At 43.8% G+C, this 21,831-nt stretch overlaps 1 protein-coding gene across 3 annotated transcripts in view; it reads right to left on the bottom strand.

Moving 5' to 3' along the window:
* Positions 1 to 21,831, bottom strand: part of LOC140386687 (NADPH--cytochrome P450 reductase-like) — a 90,650-nt gene that overhangs the window by 61,130 nt on the left and 7,689 nt on the right. For 2 of the 3 annotated variants that reach the window (XM_072469244.1, XM_072469246.1), the window contains exon 2: positions 9,794 to 9,842. In XM_072469244.1, the coding sequence (XP_072325345.1) occupies positions 9,794 to 9,842 (49 nt within the window). Of the gene's footprint in view, positions 1 to 9,793; positions 9,843 to 10,963; positions 11,038 to 21,831 lie in introns of those variants that run through there. The other variant, XM_072469245.1, reaches the window with a different exon arrangement.

Here is a 21,831-nt window from a genome sequence, read left to right as displayed (position 1 = left end):
CAGAGAGCAACATGTTATCTGTATCACTGTGGACTAAGTTTAGCTTGCAAGCTGAATAAAATAACTAATGTTATACTTGCAAATCCATCTCGACTTTTATTGAGGCCAGACTGACGGATAAAGAAATTTGGGATTCAACATTTGGTGCCGAAAACCGGGATTTCTCAGGGCGATCCTGGTCCAACTGCAAAATCAGAATTAGACTGATTATGAACAGGAGGATGGGGAACAAGGGGCCCTCAATGTAGAACTGGAAAATGACCGCGCATTGATTGTTCCCCTCTTCTTATCGTTTGATTAGTCTGGTCACTCGCGGTTGGCACAGAAAGACCGCCTCGACGAAATCACAGGTCAGTCTGGGGATTAGCAATTTAATTGATGGGATTTCATATTGTTGATTCGGCTTGGGTTAGGGTTTTGGGTTGATGTGACATCTCAAATGATGATTCAATTCCAAGTATAAGGGTTCAGAGGCTGATGGGACTTCAGTAGTGAAGGTTCAGTCTATTATATGGGTTCAGGGGCTGATGGGACTTCAGTAGTGAAGGTTCAGTCCAGTATAACTGTTTTTAAATCTGAAGATGGTTCAACTCTATGTGTGTTTTAAATATATAGTTGATTAAGCTAAAATTGTCTCCTTGGACTGTATTGGCGAAAAACGCAGTTCCGAGGACTAGTTGAGATTGTGGGGAATGCTGCATATTGGTTGAAGCAGAAGTCTCTCAAAGGGTTAATAGCAGCAGGCAAAATCAAAAGACAGACAGTGCTTCTCACTCAGGCTTTGAGATAACAGCAGCAGCCTGTAGTGTAATCGGATACCTTTCCTTTGAGTCAGTGAACACCAGCAAAGTTACGTTTTGAATTAATTAAAGGAAACCAGTGGGTTTCTCCACCTCTTTGATAAAAGTTATTATTTTCGAAAGCAATTGATTGAAATTGCCAGAATCTTAAGTTTTACTTACTTGAAATAATGTTTATCTCATTTTATCAGATTAATAGAAACTTAAAGGAGGTCACGGACAGCATTTAAAAAAAAAAGTGTAAATCTGGAGATGATAGTTGATTTTGGCAACACTTATGTGAATGTAAAAGGAAAAAAAAAAAAACTTGTTAAAAGAAAAATTGTTAAGATAAAGAAATAATTAAGTTGCAAATGTTATACAAGTTTGTGTTAAGCAAATTGTAAATTTGGTTCTGAGTTGAGATCAGAGCTAAGCTTGCAAGTTGCAGTAATTCAATTTGAATTTTCAAACATTTTTAAGTTTAAAAAAAAAGCGCAAGTACAGACAGGAAAGACACGGATCAAACAAGAGATGAGCTACGTAGTTCAATGGCTGGCCTTGAATTGACAGAAAAAGAAAAATTCAATAATTTGGAAAAGTCAGTAAAAGTTCCGTCTGCACCCATAGCATGGTCTGCGCTCATTCCAGAATCACCAGAGCACAATAATATATACCCAGTCATTGCTCCCCAGATTCCAAATATGCCAGAAACTCAAGCCCTTTTGGATGATAGTGTGGGTCCTGAGTTACCAACTTCACGACCAGAAGAGCAAACGGAACTCTGTCCCACAAGCCCAGTTAGCTCTAGGACAAGATCTCGGACAGCGAGAGAGGGGCTTGACCCTCACCAGAAACAATTAAGCATATCACCTAAGTCTCTCCAAACTAAGGAGAAACCACAAGATTCGGGAACAAAGGAAGCTGAAACAACTTCTTTTGAAGAGAAAGAACTCCCCCTAGTGACAGGGAGAGACGTTGAAGTCTTGGAACAACCAGGGGAAATAGCTAGAGTGCCCCCTGGTGACATTCGGAGACAGTTACCGATTAGGAAGATGCGAAACCCCGACGCAGTGACTGCGGGAGCGAACCCCACGATAGACGTTTACTTCCCATGGACACCCAGTGAGATGATGGCTATTATGGCTACAATCCCAGATAGAAAAAAATCTCCTGCTGCCTTCATGGATTCCTTGAGGACTACCATCTCAATTTATCAAGCTGATTTAAGGGACCTCTGGGCCCTAGTCCAGCAGATTTTAACCCCAGCAGAGTACCGCAATTATCTTAACCACTTGAATTATGCAAGTCATGCCGCACTTCAGCAGGCCTATGCGTTAGACGACGATAGAAGGACACAGATCTTGAATGCGTTGAATAGCACATTTCAAAGGCCCATAAATCTTTCTGTTATCTTAGACCTAAAACCTAAGAAGACTGAAGAGCCAGAGGAATTTCTGGAGCGTTTTAATGAAATCTACCGGGGGCAGTCAGGCGATTTGCTGTATCAAAATGGTCAGAATTCCCCTCAATATTGTGCTATGTTAATGCATTGCCTACCACCTTCTGTGGTTACTGCTGTGAAATGTAATAACATGAATTGGACAGAGAACGACCCTTCCCAGATGGCAAGGGCAGGCAGATTTTATTGGAAGGAGGGTGTAGGCCAAGAAGGAGGCTCAGTTACAAAGGTTAAGACTGAGTATGTAATGAAAAAGGATGATTGGCGATCCCAAAAGCGGCAGAAATGGTAGTTTATCAGCAGGAGCCCCAATATTGTGACTTTGGGTGGGTGGAGTAGCGAGGAGGATGATACCAAACCCACCCAAAGGGACCCTCACCCCCTTTTTATGGCACACCGAACGAATCAACAGCTCTACAACCGCAGCCCCCTCTGAGGGGCCATTGGTCTACTGGAAGAAGAGGACGGGGCAGAAATAGAGGGAGCAATGCATGTTTTAATTGCGGCCGTGTAGATCACTGGCAACAGGAATGCCCCTTTAAAAGACAGGCAGTAGAAGAAGATTATCTGACCCAAAGGAGAGGGTACCCACCAAGGGGAGGACAGACGAGATACACTGACTTCTCCCAGGAAAACCCTTTCCCAACACAGGATTGACTAGCTAATTTAGCCATAAGGACTCTCCAATCGGACAGGGAACCTATTATCTCTCTGCAGATAGGAGATCAACATCACTCATTTGTAATCGACACCGGGGCAGCCATGTCTTCTGTGCAATCAGCACTTAAATTACCATTATCCGACCACACGCAGCAATTGTCAGGGTTCCAAGGGCAGGTGTGTGAGTATCCTATTTCTGAACCTGTGACAGTCACTTACGAGAATAAGTCTGCAGAGCATCAGTTTGTAGTGACTACTGGATTGGACTGTAACTTGTTGGCCCGAGATTTACTGTGTATCTTCCAGCTACAGCTAGAATGTGGAGATGAGGGGGTAACGGTTACATCATGGAGGATGAGACAACAGTGCTATATTTCTATCACCCCCCAGTGGTGGACGTTAGACGTTGAACAGTCACTGCATCACGTTACCCTGGCCTATGACAGAACTGGACGAAACAGGGAGTTGGAGGACAAATGCCGGCCATTACTTGAGACCGAATGGCCAGTCAAGGTTACAGCCACAGTCACGGGAAAAGAAGGTACAGCCGATTTTGTTACAATATCACCACATTTATGGCCACAGTCAGCTTCGGTAAGCCCTCATATTACACGTCAGGTCCATGACCAGTACCATGCCAGGGATATGGGGTGAATGGTCAGGAGGGCAGTGGATCATTTGGATCCAACAGAGTACGCACTTCAAGTCATGCCGGACGGCACTACCAAAAAAAATGTTGAGGTCCCTGAAACAATTAACACTCGACTGCAGCATCACAGGGGACATGATGTGTTGGAATATGTCAATCCACAGGTCTGGGCGGAATACCCATCACAAGTGGGAAAGACAAATGTTACACCTATTAAGGTGATGATTAAGGATCATGTAAAGCTACCTTCCATTTGACAATACCCCCTGAAATCTCAAGCTGCTCCATCAATAGATAAATTAATTCAAGAGCTGTTGAAACAGGGTATTTTGGTCCCTTGCCAATCAGAATGTAACACCCCCATACTTGCTGTGCCTAAACCAGCCAAACCAGACCAGTACCGATTAGTACAGGATTTACGTTCAATCAATGCCATCGCATAGCCGTTACATGCTCTCACCCTCCAACAGGATATTACGGCGTATAGCTCCCACTCGGTCATCGCACTACTGAGGCAACTGCAGACTCAGCATCATACCGCAGCTCGTCAGAATAGGTATGAGATATACCTTTTGAACAATTCACGTCTGACATTTAACCACTGTACCACTATCAATCCAGCCTGTTTTCTTAGTGGTCCCCCTGTCCATGAAGACGCACCTGGCCACGACTGTTTAGCCTTGATTCAGGAAACTACCACAATAAGGGGCGATTTGAGTGACATTTCGTCAGAACAACCTGACATGATTATGTGTGGTCAAATATTCCACCGGGGTTTAGTTAATGACCTACTGCAGGCCCTCCTTATGCCCGCGCAGATTTCCGTTATTAAATGTGCTGCCCACACGAATGGTACAACCCCAGTTGACGTTGGTAATGAACGAGCAGATTGTGCAGCTCGAACAGCCGCGCAAATTCAGCAAGTGATGGTGCCTAAGATGTTAAGTCAGACTAAACGATCTACTATAAATATGTCTGCTTCTGACAAGTCAATGCCAACCATCCAAGACGTCATAAGGTTACAGGAGGACGCTCCTGAGAGTGATAAACAAATGTGGAAACGGTTAGGTTGTACATATGATTCTGTTTCCTCTTTATGGACCACGCCTACACATCAGACTTGTATGTCTGATATGCTGGCTTTATGGGTCATTGAATGTGTACACTTTGCAACTCATTGTGGGGCTCGAGGGACTAGTGATTTGTTGCTGGACACTTGGTGGCACCCTAAAATGCAGGGGTTGGCCCAAAGTATCAGTAATCGGTGTTTGATTTGTCAGCAATATAACACCGGAAAAGGTATCCCTTGTGGGATGGGGCAAACCCCGTCGCCCAGTGGTCCCTTTGAGACGCTCCAAATGGATTACATTAATAAAGCTGCTACTGTGGTTAAAGTCTTGATGAGGGAAATCATTCCCCGGTACGGTATACCAGCTCAGTTAAGTTCTGATAATGGGCCTCATTTTATTGGACAAATTAACAAGGAGTTTTGCTTCCAGTTGGGCATACGCCAGCAGTTACACTGTGCTTACAGACCGCAGGCGGCCGGGTTGGTTGAGAGACACAATCAGACCCTCAAAACTAAATTGGCTAAATTAAGAGCAGACACGGGACTGACATGGCTTAAGTTGCTCCCCGTTGCCCTCTTCCAGCTGCGGGTTACACCTGCGGGACCGGCCCGGCTCTCTCCCGCCGAGATTCTTTATGGCAGGCCTCTTAGAACTCCCTGGAGCCTGCAGGTTCCCAGACTGGTTCAGTTTCATCAGATGACTGAAGAGATGACCACCTATGTTCTAGCCCTCACGCAAGTGCTCAAGGAACTCCATGGCCAGGTCCGCGCGGCTCACCAGTCATCGCCCCCAGTACCTAGCTCACTTTCAGTCCAGCCCGGTAGTTATGTCATGGTCAAAAAATTGGACTAGGAAGGGGTCGGAGCCGCGATGGGACGGGCCCTTCCAAGTTCTCCTTACCACCCCCACAGCAGTTAAAGTGGAGGGGCGAAGTGCTTGGGTCCACCTACATCACTGTAAATTGAGTCCATCTCCACTACTGTAAAAGAACAAAGAACAAAGAACAAAGAAATGTACAGCACAGGAACAGGCCCTTCGGCCCTCCAAGCCCGTGCCGACCATACTGCCCGACTAAACTACAATCTTCTACACTTCCTGGGTCCGTATCCTTCTATTCCCATCCTATTCATATATTTGTCAAGATGCCCCTTAAATGTCCCTATCGTCCCTGCTTCCACTACCTCCTCCGGTAGTGAGTTCCAGGCACCCACTACCCTCTGCGTAAAAAACTTGCCTCGCACATCTACTCTAAACCTTGCCCCTCTCACCTTAAACCTATGCCCCCTAGTAATTGACCCCTCTACCCTGGGGAAAAGCCTCTGACTATCCACTCTGTCTATGCCCCTCATAATTTTGTATACCTCTATCAGGTCGCCCCTCAACCTCCTTCGTTCCAGTGAGAACAAACCGAGTTTATTCAATCGCTCCTCATAGCTTATGCCCTCCATACCAGGCAACATTCTGGTAAATCTCTTCTGCACCCTCTCTAAAGCCTCCACATCCTTCTGGTAGTGTGGCGACCAGAATTGAACACTATACTCCAAGTGTGGCCTAACTAAGGTTCTATACAGCTGCAACATGACTTGCCAATTCTTATACTCAATGCCCCGGCCAATGAAGGCAAGCATGCCGTATGCCTTCTTGACTACCTTCTCCACCTGTGTTGCTCCTTTCAATGACCTGTGGACCTGTACTCCTAGATCTCTTTGACTTTCAATACTCTTGAGGGTTCTACCATTAACTGTATATTCCCTACCTGCATTAGCCCTTCCAAAATGCATTACCTCACATTTGTCCGGATTAAACTCCATCTGCCATCTCTCCGCCCAAGTCTCCAGACAATCTAAATCCTGCTGTATCCTCAGACAGTCCTCATCGCTATCCGCAATTCCACCAACCTTTGTGTCGTCTGCAAACTTACTAATCAGACCAGTTACATTTTCCTCCAAATCATTTATATATACTACAAAGAGCAAAGGTCCCAGCACTGATCCCTGTGGAACACCACTGGTCACAGCCCTCCAATTAGAAAAGCATCCCTCCATTGCTACCCTCTGCCTTCTATGGCCTAGCCAGTTCTGTATCCACCTTGCCAGTTCACCCCTGATCCCGTGTGACTTCACCTTTTGTACTAGTCTACCATGAGGGACCTTGTCAAAGGCCTTACTGAAGTCCATATAGACAACATCTACTGCCCTACCTGCATCAATCATCTTAGTGACCTCCTCGAAAAACTCTATCAAGTTAGTGAGACACGACCTCCCCTTCACAAAACCGTGCTGCCTCTCACTAATACGTCCATTTGCTTCCAAATGGGAGTAGATCCTGTCTCGAAGAATTCTCTCCAGTAATTTCCCTACCACTGAAGTAAGGCTCACCGGCCTGTAGTTCCCGGGATTATCCTTGCTACCCTTCTTAAACAGAGGAACAACATTGGCTATTCTCCAGTCCTCCGGGACATCCCCTGAAGACAGCTTGGATCCAAAGATTTCCAAAAGGTCGGATACTAACCTGCCTCCCTTCTCCAGTGCTATTTTACAGGTGTGGAGCATGATGGAGTGGCTCCGCATCGTCTGTATGATATTTGGCCTCACTCCGCTTGGCGTGTTATTGGCGATGGACATGGAAAAGGGGAATATTATGTATCTGTGTAGCCCCAACCAATCTACAAGGATACATCACCTCTGCAAAGGTGATGTTCTTCACTGCCCCCATATACGAGGACATGGTATCGACTCATGGAAGGTCATCAAAGTTAAGGAGAATGCAGGAATCATGAAGCAGTTGCACCGGTCCCGGCGATGGGAAGGGAACATTATATGGACATTGCCTTGTTTTTGGAATACATGTAAATTCGATTTTGGATGTGTTAAGAGTGGTGCAATAAAGGTAAAATCAGGCTGTCAGAAGAGCGTAGGAAGAGGCTATGAGAAAGTGAAAGGGACTAGAGAGAGGATGGGGCGTATGAGAAGGGAAGTACAGCTAGAACGTAGGTTACCGGGTGATACACTTAAGTTAATTAAAGGCCAAACTGAGGAAAACCCGGGTAGTAAACCTTGGGAGCCCTCGGGGCAATAACCAAGGAGTTGTCTCAGCTACGGTTGTTTGCAATGCAGAAGCGGTATGCTCTTGACTATCTTCTGGCCCGTGAGGGTGGGGTATGCGCCATAGTGCAGGGCAAGTGTATCATGGGAGTTCAAGACTTGACCGCTAACATCACTAAATTTATGGATCGCATACGGGATCACTTGGACGGGATGCAGGATCCTGGCTCTTGGGGTAACTGGGGATTTGGAGGTTGGAAGGACTGGTTGATAAATATGGCCATGTATCTAGTGGTAGCTATTGGCTGCATCTTTGTGGGCCTGGCCATCCTTAAATGTGTGATGGGTAGAATGCGGGGTGCACTGGATCAGATCACCGCCCCCAAAAATTTAACTGTTAAAATCCATGAGGGTGAAGCAGATGAAGGGGGGCTAAGACAGGAATTGGAAATGCAGCGACGGATCTTTTTAGATGGGGAACCGTAGCTATGGATTGGATAGTCCGGTTATCATGGAATGATAAAAGGAGGGAATGACGAATGTGATATAAAATTGTTACTTTAGAGATATTAGTTAATGTAATGTAGAAATAAGCCACTTTGATTCTGGCAAGTAGAGACAAAGGATCTTAGACCGCATGGAAAAAAGCAGGAAGAGGTGTGTCTATGAGAGTGATGCTGAATTGATAGGGGCCGGAGAAAGGGATTGGAAGTGAGCCAATCAGAATAGATCAAACAAGTCAGGAGGGACATAGGATGACCTATGGGTGTCGAGTATGTGAAACTTGATGCCATTTGAATGTATTAGTACTGATCTCTTTGTCTGGGACATTCACTTAGTCCCGGAGCTGCAGAGAGCAACATGTTATCTGTATCACTGTGGACTAAGTTTAGCTTGCCAGCTGAATAAAATAACTAATGTTATACTTGCAAATCCATCTCGACTTTTATTGAGGCCAGACTGACGGATAAAGAAATTTGGGATTCAACAGAGGATGCAAATGGAATCTTAACTCCCAAGTCTTAGTGGCTTAAGGAACATTGAACAGAAAGAAGAAAAGGAGTATCGAAGGGAATGAAGGGGAAAGAGACAGGAAGCAAAAGGTGCTGGTGATGAATGGTTTTCAGACTGGAAGGTAGTTTGCAGCAGTGTTCTCCCAGAGTCAGCTTTGGGTCCAGTACTCTTTTCACTTTTTAGAAAAAAACAAGTCCAAACGTTTATCAAACTTGATAAGGAAAGTTATAAGCTTCTGGATGTCAAAAATGGGTAGAAGCATAGAAGACGGAATTCAATGTAGATAGTGAATTTGAAATGACACATTTTAGAAGTACTGATATGGAAAGCTATGTGATCTTGCTAGAACTTTGTAAATCACTGCTTTTACTTAAACTGGAGTATTGCAGACAATCACACTTCAGGAAAGGTGTAAACGGACAGAGAAAGTATACGGAAGAGGTTGACCAGTATATCACCAGTGATGAGAGAAGTCAGTTTGGAGGAAAGATTGCAAAAGTTAGGACCGTTCTTGGCAGAGAGAAGATTAATTGATGACACGATAGAGGTTTTCAAGACGAGATGATTTCTTAAGAGTAGATAGAGAAAAAATACTTCCTCTTACGAACGAACTAATAGCTGGAGGTCAAAATCAGTCAAAAGATCTTGAGGAAAAGAGAGAATTGTTTTCTTTCCCCTATTCAAAGTGGTCAGGATCTGAAATGTTCGACTGGAAAAAAGGAGTTTGAAGCAGATATTACCTTTTGTTTAAAAAAAAAAAGGAAATTTGACAGATGCTGGAGGATGAGAAACTATGGGATTACAGATAAAAAGTGGGGAGGTGGGAATGTGCATGATAGACTTTCAAAGAACCAATTTAGGCACTGTAAACTGAATGGTCCCCTTCTGTTCTGCAAGTTTCCATGATTCCACATTTGTAAACCCGAGAAGGGATGCAGTGAAACACAATCCAAAGTATCACAGGAATTATGGGGGGGGGGGGGGGGGGGGAAGAGAGAGAGAGAGAGAGAGAGAGAGAGAGAAACTGGGGAAGATTTAAAAAATGGAGGAAATTGATTCTCTCATCACTAAGTGGTTATGCCCATGCCAGAATATCACAAGTACAATGTACTTACTGTTTTCTTCATTTTTTCAATGAAACTGGTTTCTCGTATTGTTTGTACCCTGTAAACACAAAATAAACCGATAACTCAGACAAGATAATGGAGATTTCTTCAGCGCTGTTCTGCACCATATGGTCCATAAATGTCATGCTGCTGCACATCTTAAAACAGCTCAGTGATTAGAGGTCATAGAGGTTTACAGCATGGAAACAGGCCCTTAAATTGAACCTGCCTCTACTACTGCCTTTGGCAGCTCGTTCCAGACACTCACCACCCACCGTGTGAAAAGAATTGCCCATCTGGACACTTTTGTATCTCACCCCTCTCACCTTAAACCTATGCCCTCTAGTTTTAGACTCCCTACCTTTGGGAAAATATGTTGACTATCTATTTTATCTATGCCCCTCATTATTTTATCGAACTCTAATAGATCATCCCTAAGCCTCCTAACGTCCCAGTCTATCCAGCCTCTCCTTATAATTCAAACCATCAAGTTCAGGTAGCCTCCTAGTAAATCTTTTCTGCACTCTTTCTAGTTTAATCGTATCCTTTCTATAATAGGGTGAGCAGAACTGTACACAGTATTCCAAGTGTGGCCTTACTAATGTCTTGGACAACTTTAACAAAACATCCCAACTCCTGTATTCAATGTTCTGACCAATGAAATCAAGCATGCCGAATGACTTCTTCACCACCTGTGACTCCACTTTCAAGGAGCTATGAACCTGTACTCCTAAATCTCTGTTCTGTAACTCTCCCTAACACCCTATCATTAACTGAGTAGGTCCTGCCTCAATTCGATCTACCAAAATGCATCACCTCACATTTATCTAAATAAAACTGCATCTGCCATTCATTGGCCCACTGGCCCAATTGGTGAAGTTCCTGTTGCAATCTTATATAACCTTCTTCACTATCCACTATGCCACCAATCTTGGTGTCACCTGCAAACTTACTAACCATGCCTCCTAAATTCTCATCCAAATCATTAATATAATAACAAAACAGTGGACCCAGCACAGATCCCTGAGGCACACTGCTGGTCACAGGTCTTCAGTTTGAAAAACGACCCTCTATAACCACCCTTTGTCTTCTGTTGTCAAGCCAATTTTGTATCCAATTGGCTACTTCACCCTGGATCCCGTGAGATTTAACCTTATGCAACAATCTACCATACGGTACCTTGTCAAAGGCCTTGCTAGAGTCCATGTAGACAACGTCGACTGTACTGCTCTCATCTACCTTCTTGGTTACCCCTTCACAAAAACACAATCAAATTTGTGAGAAACCTCCGAAAAGCAACGAAAAGTCATGATTTTCCACTCAATGACTTTGTGAGCAACCATTATGGTTATCTAGTGCACTCGTACAAATACACTATAGGAAGAGTCACATGCACCAGAAAACTTGCCTTGTGCCAATATGCTTCTTCAGTAATATGTTAAATTCATAGCACAAAGGTTATTACCTCAGAAGTAAGCCATTTGGCCTATGTATGCAAAACTCATCCTACTGCCTCATTTCAAAGTTAGCACCCACTAACTACCAGTGCTTCATCAAGTGTACTGCTCAAAGTATTTTCTCAATGGCCTGGAGTTGAAACCAATACAGGGCAATGGGTTGAAAGACTGCTGGTTGTAATGGAATTGTGAAATGGGTTTGGCAGTCATGACCCAGTTTTTTTAAATGAGCATAATCCTTTGCTTTTCGGAGGTTTCTCATGAGGTTAGCAGAGGACAGATAGGAAAGAAAAACCTAGGAAAACGGCAGGCAACACAGCAAATCCAACCAACATATGGGAGTAAAATGTAACTACGCAAGGCCACAGAAAATGGCCAATTAAAACAACCATGCCTCTCCAAGAAGCCTACTTGAGCAAACGATTCCCAAACACCCATGCCCGGTTTATATGGATGAGGCAACACTCATAGAATCATAGAACTTACAGTGCAGGAGGAGGCCATTCAGCCCATCGGGTCTGCTCCGGCTCTTGGAAAGAGCACCCTACCCAAGCTTACACCTCCACCCTATCCCCATAACCCACTCAACACTAAGGGCAACTTTGGACACCAAGGGCAATTTCGCATGGCCAATCCACCTAACCTGCACATCTTTGGACCGTGGGAGGAAACCGGAGCAGACCCACGCACACATGGGGAGAACGTGCAGACTCCGCACAGACAGTGACCCAAGCTGGGAGTCAAACCTGGGACCCTGGAGCTGTGAAGTAATTGTGCTAACCACCATGCTACCCACTGTACCGAGTTGAGCCCAAAATCAGAACATTTGGCAAATGAAGTTCAATTTGACATTAATACTAAAATATGCCTTTGATAGCTGATGGCATGGCCTCATTTACAGCCAGTAACAAAAGTATTTTACTTTTCAGTCACCACCTGCAAGTGTCACAAGGGGCCCCAGAAAAGGGAAACATTCTTGACTACAATGACCACAAAAAGACACAGACAGTGTTGTTTCCAAAAACAGAATTGAAAAAAGTGGGAAAAACTGTAGAAAATATTTAGCAGAGGATAATGCAGAAATCACATCCCGCCTTATTGAAATCCTACAAACAGGTTTTTTTAAAAACAAGTGTTGATATAGCTTAATGATTTCATCACTTAATCATTAGAGTATTAATTATGTGTTGATTTTTAAAATAGCTGTCACTTTGGAGCGAAAAAACTATATTTACAAAAAACTATATTTACAAAAAACAGTAATCAACTGACTGCATAATAACACAAAACCCTGTTTATTCCCAATTGATCGCGGCACAGTATATGATCTTGTTCAGATGGGGAAAGTCCCATTAGTGAATACCTTGAACTAACTTCCCCTTATACCACAGGAATGTGAAAGAGCGATGTCACACTCCACCATCCACTTACCTACTCTTTCCCCTTCACCAAAGCCATTGAACAGTGAGGATTTAAGTTTGTTCAAAATGAAAAAAAAGGGTTCAGAAACCTGATGTTGGAGCCAGGCATATGGCTCAATGGAGCAGTCAACCAGTCAGGAAGGTCAGAGGGAGAAGAGGAGAACATTTAGATACCAAGTGGGTAGAGCAGCTGATGACTTAAATTTGAGCAGAGGTGAAGAAGATGCTTGTAGAAAGCAGAAATGCAGATTGGAAACTATCTATGTAATTCAGGCAGTCAATTAGGAGTGGGGGGTAGGAGTGCGTCTAGCTGATTTGGGGCGAAGAGGTTATAGGAACCAAGCTTAGAGGGAGTTACAGAGCATGATTAGGCCAATTAGAAGTGTGAGAAATTAGGCAAATGTAGCCAGATTAAACAACAGACAATGTTCAACAGGTGTGTGCAACATGCAAGAATTTCATCAAAGTGTCAATGGTAACGGAACATTCCTAAGACAATATATCTACAGACAACAGAAACTGGCATTCAATTCCTCCCCTGCCGAAACTGTTGCTGCTGATAAAGACAGATCACTGAAACATCCAAAATGGGAGTAGGAGTAGGTCATTCAGCCCTGAGCCTGCTCCGCCATTCGTTATGATCATGCAAATCACCCAACTCAGTAACCTACCCATATCCTTTCATCCCGTTAGCCCAAAGAGCTATATTGAACTGCAAATGTATACAATTTTTTTGCCTCAACTTTTTTCGGTGGTAACTAATTCCACAGACTCACCCCTTTCTTGGTGAAGAAATTCCTCCTCAACTCAGTCCTAAATGGTTTATCCCGTATCCGTAGACTGTGACTCCTGGTTCTGGAGTCCGTTCGCCATTGGGAACATCCTTCCTGCATTTGCTTGGTTAGAATTTCTAGGTTTTTATGAAATTTCCTCCTCATTTCTTCTAAACTCCAGTAAATATAATCCTAACCGATTCTTCACAAGTCAGTACTGCCACCCCAGGAATCAGTCTGGTAAACCATCGCTGCAATCCCTTGCTGCAAGAACATCCTTCCTCAGATAAGGAGGCCAAAACTGCAAACAATATTCCAGGTGTGGTCTCAGCAAGGCTGTGCACAATAGCAGCTCCTGTAATTGGATCCTCATCACTATGAAGGCCAACATACCATTTCCCTTCTTTTCCGTCTGCTGTACTTGCATGCTTACTTTCAGCGACTGGTGTACAAGGACACCCAGGTCTCGTTGCACATTCCCCTCTTTCAATCTATGGGCGGGATTCTTCGTCCCCGTCCGCTTGGTGACCAGATAATCCCGCCCGAGGTCAATGGAGGTCTACATTGTACGCGGCTCGCCTGTGGCGTTCTTGCAGTGAGCAGGCGGGCCTGGAGAACCCAGCCCAATAGCCATTCAGATAATAACTTGCCTTTGTATTTTTTTACCAAAATGAATAACCTCACATTTATCCAGATTATACTGCATCTGCTATGCATTTGCCCACTCACTCAACTTGTTCAAATCACAATGAGCATCTTCCTCACAGTTCATCCTCCCACTCAGCTTTGTGTCATCGGCAAATTTGGAGATTTACATTTAGTTCCTTCAGATAAGTCATTAATATATATTGTGAATTGCTGAGATCCTAGCACTGATCCTCACAATACCCCATTAGTCACTGACTGCCATTTGGAAAAAGAGTAGTTTATTCCAACTCTCTGTTTCCTGTCTGCCAATTTTCTAGCCATCTGAATACACTACCCCCAACCCCATGCACTTTAATTTTTCACGCTAGTCTCTTCTGGGGGACTTTGTCCAAAGTCTTTTGAAAGTCCAAATAAACCACATCCACTGGCTCCCCTCATCAACTCTAGTTACATCCTTGGAAATTTGTCAAGCATGATTTCCCTTTCATAAATCCATGCTGACTGTCCGATCCTGTCACCGTTTTGCCAGTGCTTTGCTATTAAATCTTTTATAATGGACTCCAGCATTTTCCCCACTACCAACATCAGGCCAAATGGCCTTCTCCTGCTCCTATCTTCCAGGAGCATATAATTCTGTTTAGCCTCTGTGGTGTTTGTCCCCTTTGTGGGGTGATCTGCCAAGGGGACCAGGGTGGGAGATAACCCCAACTAGCGCAAGTTTCTGTATCAGTTTGACTCTGGAAGCTGTCTTCGAGGCTGCAAGCCTCTGCATTGTAGTTACAGGTAAATAACAATTGCAACGTTTATTTACATAACTGATAAACGGGAAATATCACATTCTTTACCTCCCATTTTAAAATAGTGGGGTTTATAGAAATATAGAAACATAGAAAATAGGAGCAAGAGGAGCCCATTCGATTCTTCGGGCCTGCTCTGCCATTCATTACTATCATGGCTGATTGTCCAACTCAATAGCCTAATCCTGCTTTCTCCCCGTAAACCTTGATCCCATTCACTTCAAGTGCCATATCTAGCTGCCTCTTGAATGTATTCAATATCTTATCCTCAACTACTTCCTGTGGTAATGAATTCCACAGGCTCACCACTCTTTGGGTGAAGAACTGTCTCCTCAGCTCGGTCATAAATGGTCCACCCCGAATCCTCAGAATATGAACCCTGGTTCTGGACACACCCACCATCTAGTCCTGTTAGAATTTTATAAGTCTCTATGAGATACCCCCTCATTCTTCTGAATTCCAGCGAGAACAATCCTAAATTAGTCAATCTCCTCAGGAATTAGTCGCGTAAACCTTCGCTGCACTCTCAAGAGCAAGAACATCCTTCCTCAGAAAAGGAGACCAAGACTGCACACAATATTCTAGGTGTGGCCTCACCAAGGCCCTGTATAATTGCAACAACACATCCCTGCTCCTGTACTCAAAACCTCTCGCAATGAAGGCCAACATACCATTTGCCTTCTTTACCGCCTGTTGCACCTGCATGCTTACCTTCAGCGACTAGTGCATAAGGACACCCAGGCCCCGCTGCACACTCCCCACTCCCAATTTACAGCCATTCAGGTAGTAATGCACCTTCTTGTTTTTGATTCCAAAGTGAATAGCCTCACATTTATCCAAATTTTACTCCATCTGCCATTGATTTGCCCACTCACCCAACCTGTCCAGATCATGCTGAAGGATCCCTGCATCCTCGTCACAGTTCATCTTCCCACCCAACTTGGTATCATTTGTAAACTTTTGAGATGTTGCATTTTGTTCCTTCATCCAAATCATTAATATATATTGTGAATAGCTGGGGTCCCAGCACCGATCCCTGTGGCACCCCACTAGTTACTGCCTGACAATTTGAAAAGGACCCATTAATCCCTACTGTTTCCTTTCTGCCAACTAGTTTTCTATTCATCTCAATACACATCCCCCAATCCCATGCACTTTAATCTTGCATTATAATCTCTTATGCGGGACTTTGTCAAACACTTTCTGAAATACCAAATATATAACACGTCGACTGGCTCCCCCCTGTCAATTCTCCTAGTTACATCATCAAAGAATGCCAATAGATTTGTCAAAAAGTGTTCCCGAGTCTGTAGATTCATGGAAGATGACCGGCAATGCATCCACTATTCCTCGGACCACTTCCAGAAGTACTCTGGGATGTAGATTATCAGGCCCTGCGTATTTATCAGCCTTCAATCCCATCAATTTCCCCAACATAATTTCCCTACTAATACTGATTACCACCAGTTCCTCCCTCTCACTATAGCCGGTGTTCCCCAACATTTCTGGTACAATATTTGTGTCCTCCTTTGTGAAGACAGAACCAAATGTATTAGTCAGTCAGTCATTTCTTTGCTCCCCAGTATAAATTCCCCTGTTTTGACTGTAAGGGACTTACATTTGTCTTCACCAATCTTTTTCTCTTCATGCATCTATAGAAGCTTTTACAGTCAGTTTTTATGTTTAATGCAAGCTTACTCTATTTTCCTCTTCTTAATTAATCCCTTTGTCCTCCTTTGCTGAATTCTAAACTGCTCCCAATCCTCAGGCCTGCTGTTTTCTTTCACCAATTTGTATGCCTCTTCCTTGGATCTAATACTATCCCTAATTTCCCTTGTAAGCCATGGTTTTACCACCTGTTCAGTTTAATTTTTGCACCAGACAAGAATGAACAATTGTTGCAGTTCACCTATGCGCTCTAAAGGTTTGCCATTGCCGATCCTCCGTCATCACTTTTAACGTTCCACAATCCATCATAGCCATCTCACGCATCATACCATCATAGTTTCCTTTATTCAGATTAGACCCTAGTCTCAGAATCAACCACGTCATTCTCCATTGTGATAAAGAATTCTATCATATTATGGCCACTCAATCCCCAAGGGGCCTTGCACAGCTAGATTGCCAATGATTCCTTTCTCATTATACAATACCCAGTATAGGATGGCCTGTTCTCTAGTTGGTTCCTCAACCATCTTGTACACACTCCAGGACTTCGTCCTCTATGGTATTGTTACTAATTTGATTTGCCTAATCTATATGCAGATCAAAGTCACCCATAATTACAGATGTTCTTTTATTGCATGCATTTCTAATTTCCTGTTTAATGCCATTTCCAACACCACCACTACTTTTTTATCCTATCCTCACTAATGTTTTTTGCACCTTGGGTCTCAGCGTTACCCAGAGATTCCACATCATCAGAGCCAATCCTTTCTCACTTTTGTGTTAAATTTCTCTTTAATCAGCAATGCAACCCTTTTCCTTTCTGCCAGTCTTTCCTAAATATGGAATACCCTTAGTCACCCTGCAGCCATGTCTCCATTTTCCCGATTATATCAGACCAGTTTACATCTATTTGCGTGATTAATTCATCCATTAAATGTCTTTTGTTCTTGTCTTTGTTTCCCCCCTCCTCGGACTCCTTGCTTAGCTTCCAATCTCCTTGTTATTTTTGTTTAGACCCTCCCCAACCACTCTAGCAAATACTTCCCCATGGATATCATTCCTGGTCCTGCTGAGCTGTACTGGCCCCACCTCCCGTAGAACCGGTCCCAATATCGCAGTAATCAGAAACCCTCCACCTCGCACCGTCTCTTCAGCCACATATGCATCTGATATATCCTGCTATTTCTGCTCTGACTGGCACGTGGCACTTTAGTAATCCTGAGATCAATATTTTGAAAAGAATTGTAATGTAAACATCGAAATGTGTGTAATGTCATCATTATTGAATTGAAGAAACTCAAGTAAATCTGGACCTCTGGAGAAAATGTCAGTATTATCGCGCTTTACTGCTATGACAATTTGAAATATTTTGTAATTTTTTTAAAGAGGTTTTATGAATAAAGTATATTTTTGAAATAAAAAACAAAATCCTGAGATCACTATCTTTGTGGTCCTACTTTTTAAACTTGCTTAACTCCCTACATTCTGTTTTTAGGACCTCATCCCTTGTTTTAAAGTCATTTCTACTAATGTGTACCATCACCCTCCTCCTCCAGGATGTCATAAAGCCGCTCTGAGACTTCCTTGGCCCTCGCACCAAGGACTCACCATACCATCCTGGAGTCGGGTTTGCGGCCACAGAAATGCCCATCTATTCCCTTTACCTTTGAATCCCCTGTAACTATTGCATCCCCACACTGTTAACTCCTTCCCTAAACAAGCCGAGCCAACTGGCACAACCAGAGAGCTGCATTAGGCCACATTTCATGCGCTGTGGTACTCAAATTAGGACAACAGAACTAGCAAAGTGGGAGCAGGTTGGCACCCATTAAGTGACTCAGCACCTCAGCTCTGACCGTGGAGAGAGATGGGATCACAGAATCAAAGGCAATGGCAGCTTGCTGCGTAAGGCAAGTGCATTTCAACATTTTTGTGCTTCTGAATGAAGTAGTGTTTATATGCAGTAGATATACTGGGTGTCAGGTGACATGACAACAAAGACTGACTGACTCTGTGCATGCATCAAGACCCACTACTTCAGTCGGCCATTTTCTCATTTTAATTTACAACATTATCTGCATCTGTCTTTAAAGGGCCCACATTACCCACAATCACCTCTTTTCTAATATACACCAGTGTTAAGTTCCCTTAAGTTTCTTTTCAGATTACATTTTTCAGCTGTTACTATATTTTCTGTTTTCTCTTTACATCTCTCCCAGTTCCCTGGATCAACATTGTTCTTTGCACTTCGTTAAGCTCTTTATTGTTTTACTGCTCATCTTGACAACCATAGATGTTTTAGATGGCAGCACGGTAGCACAGTGGTTAGCTCTTGCGAGATTCAATGGCCTTGTCGTGTAACTGAGTCAGGCGTGGTGAGGTAATTTGATCGCATCCATTGACTCATTATATAAACAGGAAAATCCTGTGTGTCGCTGGGGCAACATCCAGAGACAGATAGAGACACACACACGTCTGATAAAGAGAGAGAGAGAGAGAGAGAGATAATAAATGCAGATTCTGCAGTTTTGACTGTGATCAACTTCATACAGGCTTGTCCATCATATGCACGTCAGAATAATCAACCCACTTCAGGAATGCGATTCTATGTCACAGCTTTCTCTGCAATGATCAGCAGCTCTTAATTCAAGTCAGTTATGATTTATAGCTGCTTGTTTAGCCTTAAAAGCCTATTAAAATTACAGCCTTTTCTGGCTTTCTAGTTTTACAATCTGGGCAACCAAGTCCTGACAACACGTGTATATTGCTGCTGGTTTGGCCTGTTTGACTTGTGGATATCTGCAAGGTTTGGAAAGCACTGCCACATAGTTGATGGATAAATCCCAAGATCAGAACATCATGCGGTTAGTATCTCAGGGGAGAGACTAGATGTTTCTCTCGTCACGGAGTGTGAGAATAATGTACCCGTGTGTACTAATCACGATGACTCATTCCCCACTACGTCCAACCTTGAACTCATGGCTCATGCAGCTGCAGTGAAGTGCTGAAATCAACGTAAAAAGCACTGATTAAGAGTTAAATAAGTTTGTCTCCACATGATGAAGAACACCACAGTTTTCTTTGGGAAAAAAAACAACGCAATATAAAGATGTCCAAATCTGCACCATTTGGGTGTGTGGCGAGAAAAGGGAAGTGATGGAAAAGCTCAAGAGAAAGCATTCAACCATACAAGTTCCTCTCAGAGCACCCTGGAGATTGAATCATTGTATTCCAATAAAATTGTAATTCAAGACTTAAGAACATAATTCTTTGCTTCAGAATAAAAATGTAGGAAATATAAAATCAAACATATTTACAGGAGGTGCTGCCACTGTTGCGCATTAGAGGCAGTTAAGGAGTCAGTCTAGCCTGCGACGCTCACATCATGTATAATATATATATTGTTCCATCAGGGTCACTCATCTCCTGCCCTCGTAACAGCCTTGGTTCAAACATGGACAGAAGAGCTGAATTCCAGAGGGGAGGAGAGAGTGTCCTTGACATCACAGCAGCATTTGATCACGTATGGCATTAAGGAGCCCTAGCTAAACTGGAGTCAATGGGAATCAGGGGGGAAACTCTCCATTGGCTGGAGTCATAGTTGGCACAAAGGAAGGTGGTTGCGGTGGTTGGAGGTCAATCATCTCAGCTCTAGGACATCACTGCAGGAATTCCTCAGGGTGTCCTGGGACCAACCATCTTCAGCTGCTTCATCAATGACCTCCCTTCCATCATAAGGTCAGAAGTGGGGATGTTTGCAGATGACTGCACAATGTTCAGCACCACTCGCGACTTCTCAGATAATACAGCAAAACCTGGAGCAAAATATCCAGGCTTGCGCTGACAAGTGGCAAGTTACATTGGCGCCACACAAGTGCCAGGCAATGACCACCTCCTACAAAAGAGGAAGTAGCCACCGCCCCTTGACATCCAATGGCATTACCATCACGGAATCCCCCACAATCAACATTTTGTGGGTTACCATTGATCAGAAACTGAACAGGACTAGCCATATTAATACTGTGGCTACCAGGGTAGGTCAAAGGCTCGGAATTCTACGGTGAGTAACTCACCTCCTAACGCCCCCAAAGCCTGTCCACCATCTACAAGGCACAAGTCAGGAGTGTAATGGAATACTCTCCACTTGCCTGGATGAGTGCAACTCCAACAACATTCAAGAAGCTCGACACCATCCAGGACAAAGCAGCCCGCTTGATTGCTCCCCCTTCCACAAACATTCAAACCCTCCACCACCAATGAACAGTGGCAGCCTTGTGTACCATCCACAAGATTCACTGCATAAGGTTCCTTAGATAGCACCTTCCAAACCCACGACCACTACATCTAGAAGGACAAGAGCAGCAGATACCTGGGAACCCCACCACCTGGAGGTTCCCCCCAAGTCACTCACCACCCTGACTTGGAAATATATTGCTGTTCCTTCCTTGTCGCAGGGGCAACATCCAGAGAGAGACAGATAGAGACACACACACACACATGTCTGAGAGAGAGAGAGAGAGAGAGAGAGAGAGAGAGAGAGAGAGAGAGATAATAAATGCAGATTCTGCAGTTTTGACTGTGATCAACTTCATACTGGCTTGTCCCTCATATGCACGTCAGAATAATCAACCCACTTCAGGAATGCGATTCTATGTCACAGCTTTCTCTGCAATGATCAGTTGTATTTTGCACATGCGCCACTGTTCAAGATCTTGCGCCTGAAACTTTGCACTTTGAAATCTTATAGGAATCTTATAGGGTCAACTGCAATGTGAAAATCCCACTGCTAGCAGAGTGCTAAACCTTTCATGGTCAAACCCAAAGGGCAGCTTCTGGTTGGAAGTTGGCAAACATCACACTGTCTGGAGACAGAGAGCAAAACTACCTTATTAGGTGCACCAAGCAAGTACATCTCAGATATTGAAACAGTCAGTGCCCACAAACAGCAAGAGCTGGACAACATTTGGGCTTGGGCTAAGTGGCACACAACATTCGTGCCCCACATGTTGGAGATGGTTCTTGACTGCCACAAGACAGAATCTAAATAATCTCCCCTTGACATTCAATAATATTACCATCGCTGAATTCTCCACCATCACCACCCTGAGGGGGTTACTACTGACCAGAACCTTAACTGGACCACTTACATAAATACTGCGACTACAAGGGCAGGTCAGACGTTGGGCAGTAACCTACCTCTCGACTCTCCAAACCCTGTTCACCATCTACAAGGCACAAGCTGGTAGTGATGGAATACTCCCTATTCACCGAGATGTGTGCAGC

Source organism: Scyliorhinus torazame, chromosome 12 (genome assembly GCF_047496885.1).
Source record: "Scyliorhinus torazame isolate Kashiwa2021f chromosome 12, sScyTor2.1, whole genome shotgun sequence".
NCBI lineage: Eukaryota > Metazoa > Chordata > Chondrichthyes > Carcharhiniformes > Scyliorhinidae > Scyliorhinus > Scyliorhinus torazame.
This window is presented reverse-complemented; position numbering and strand designations above follow the sequence as displayed.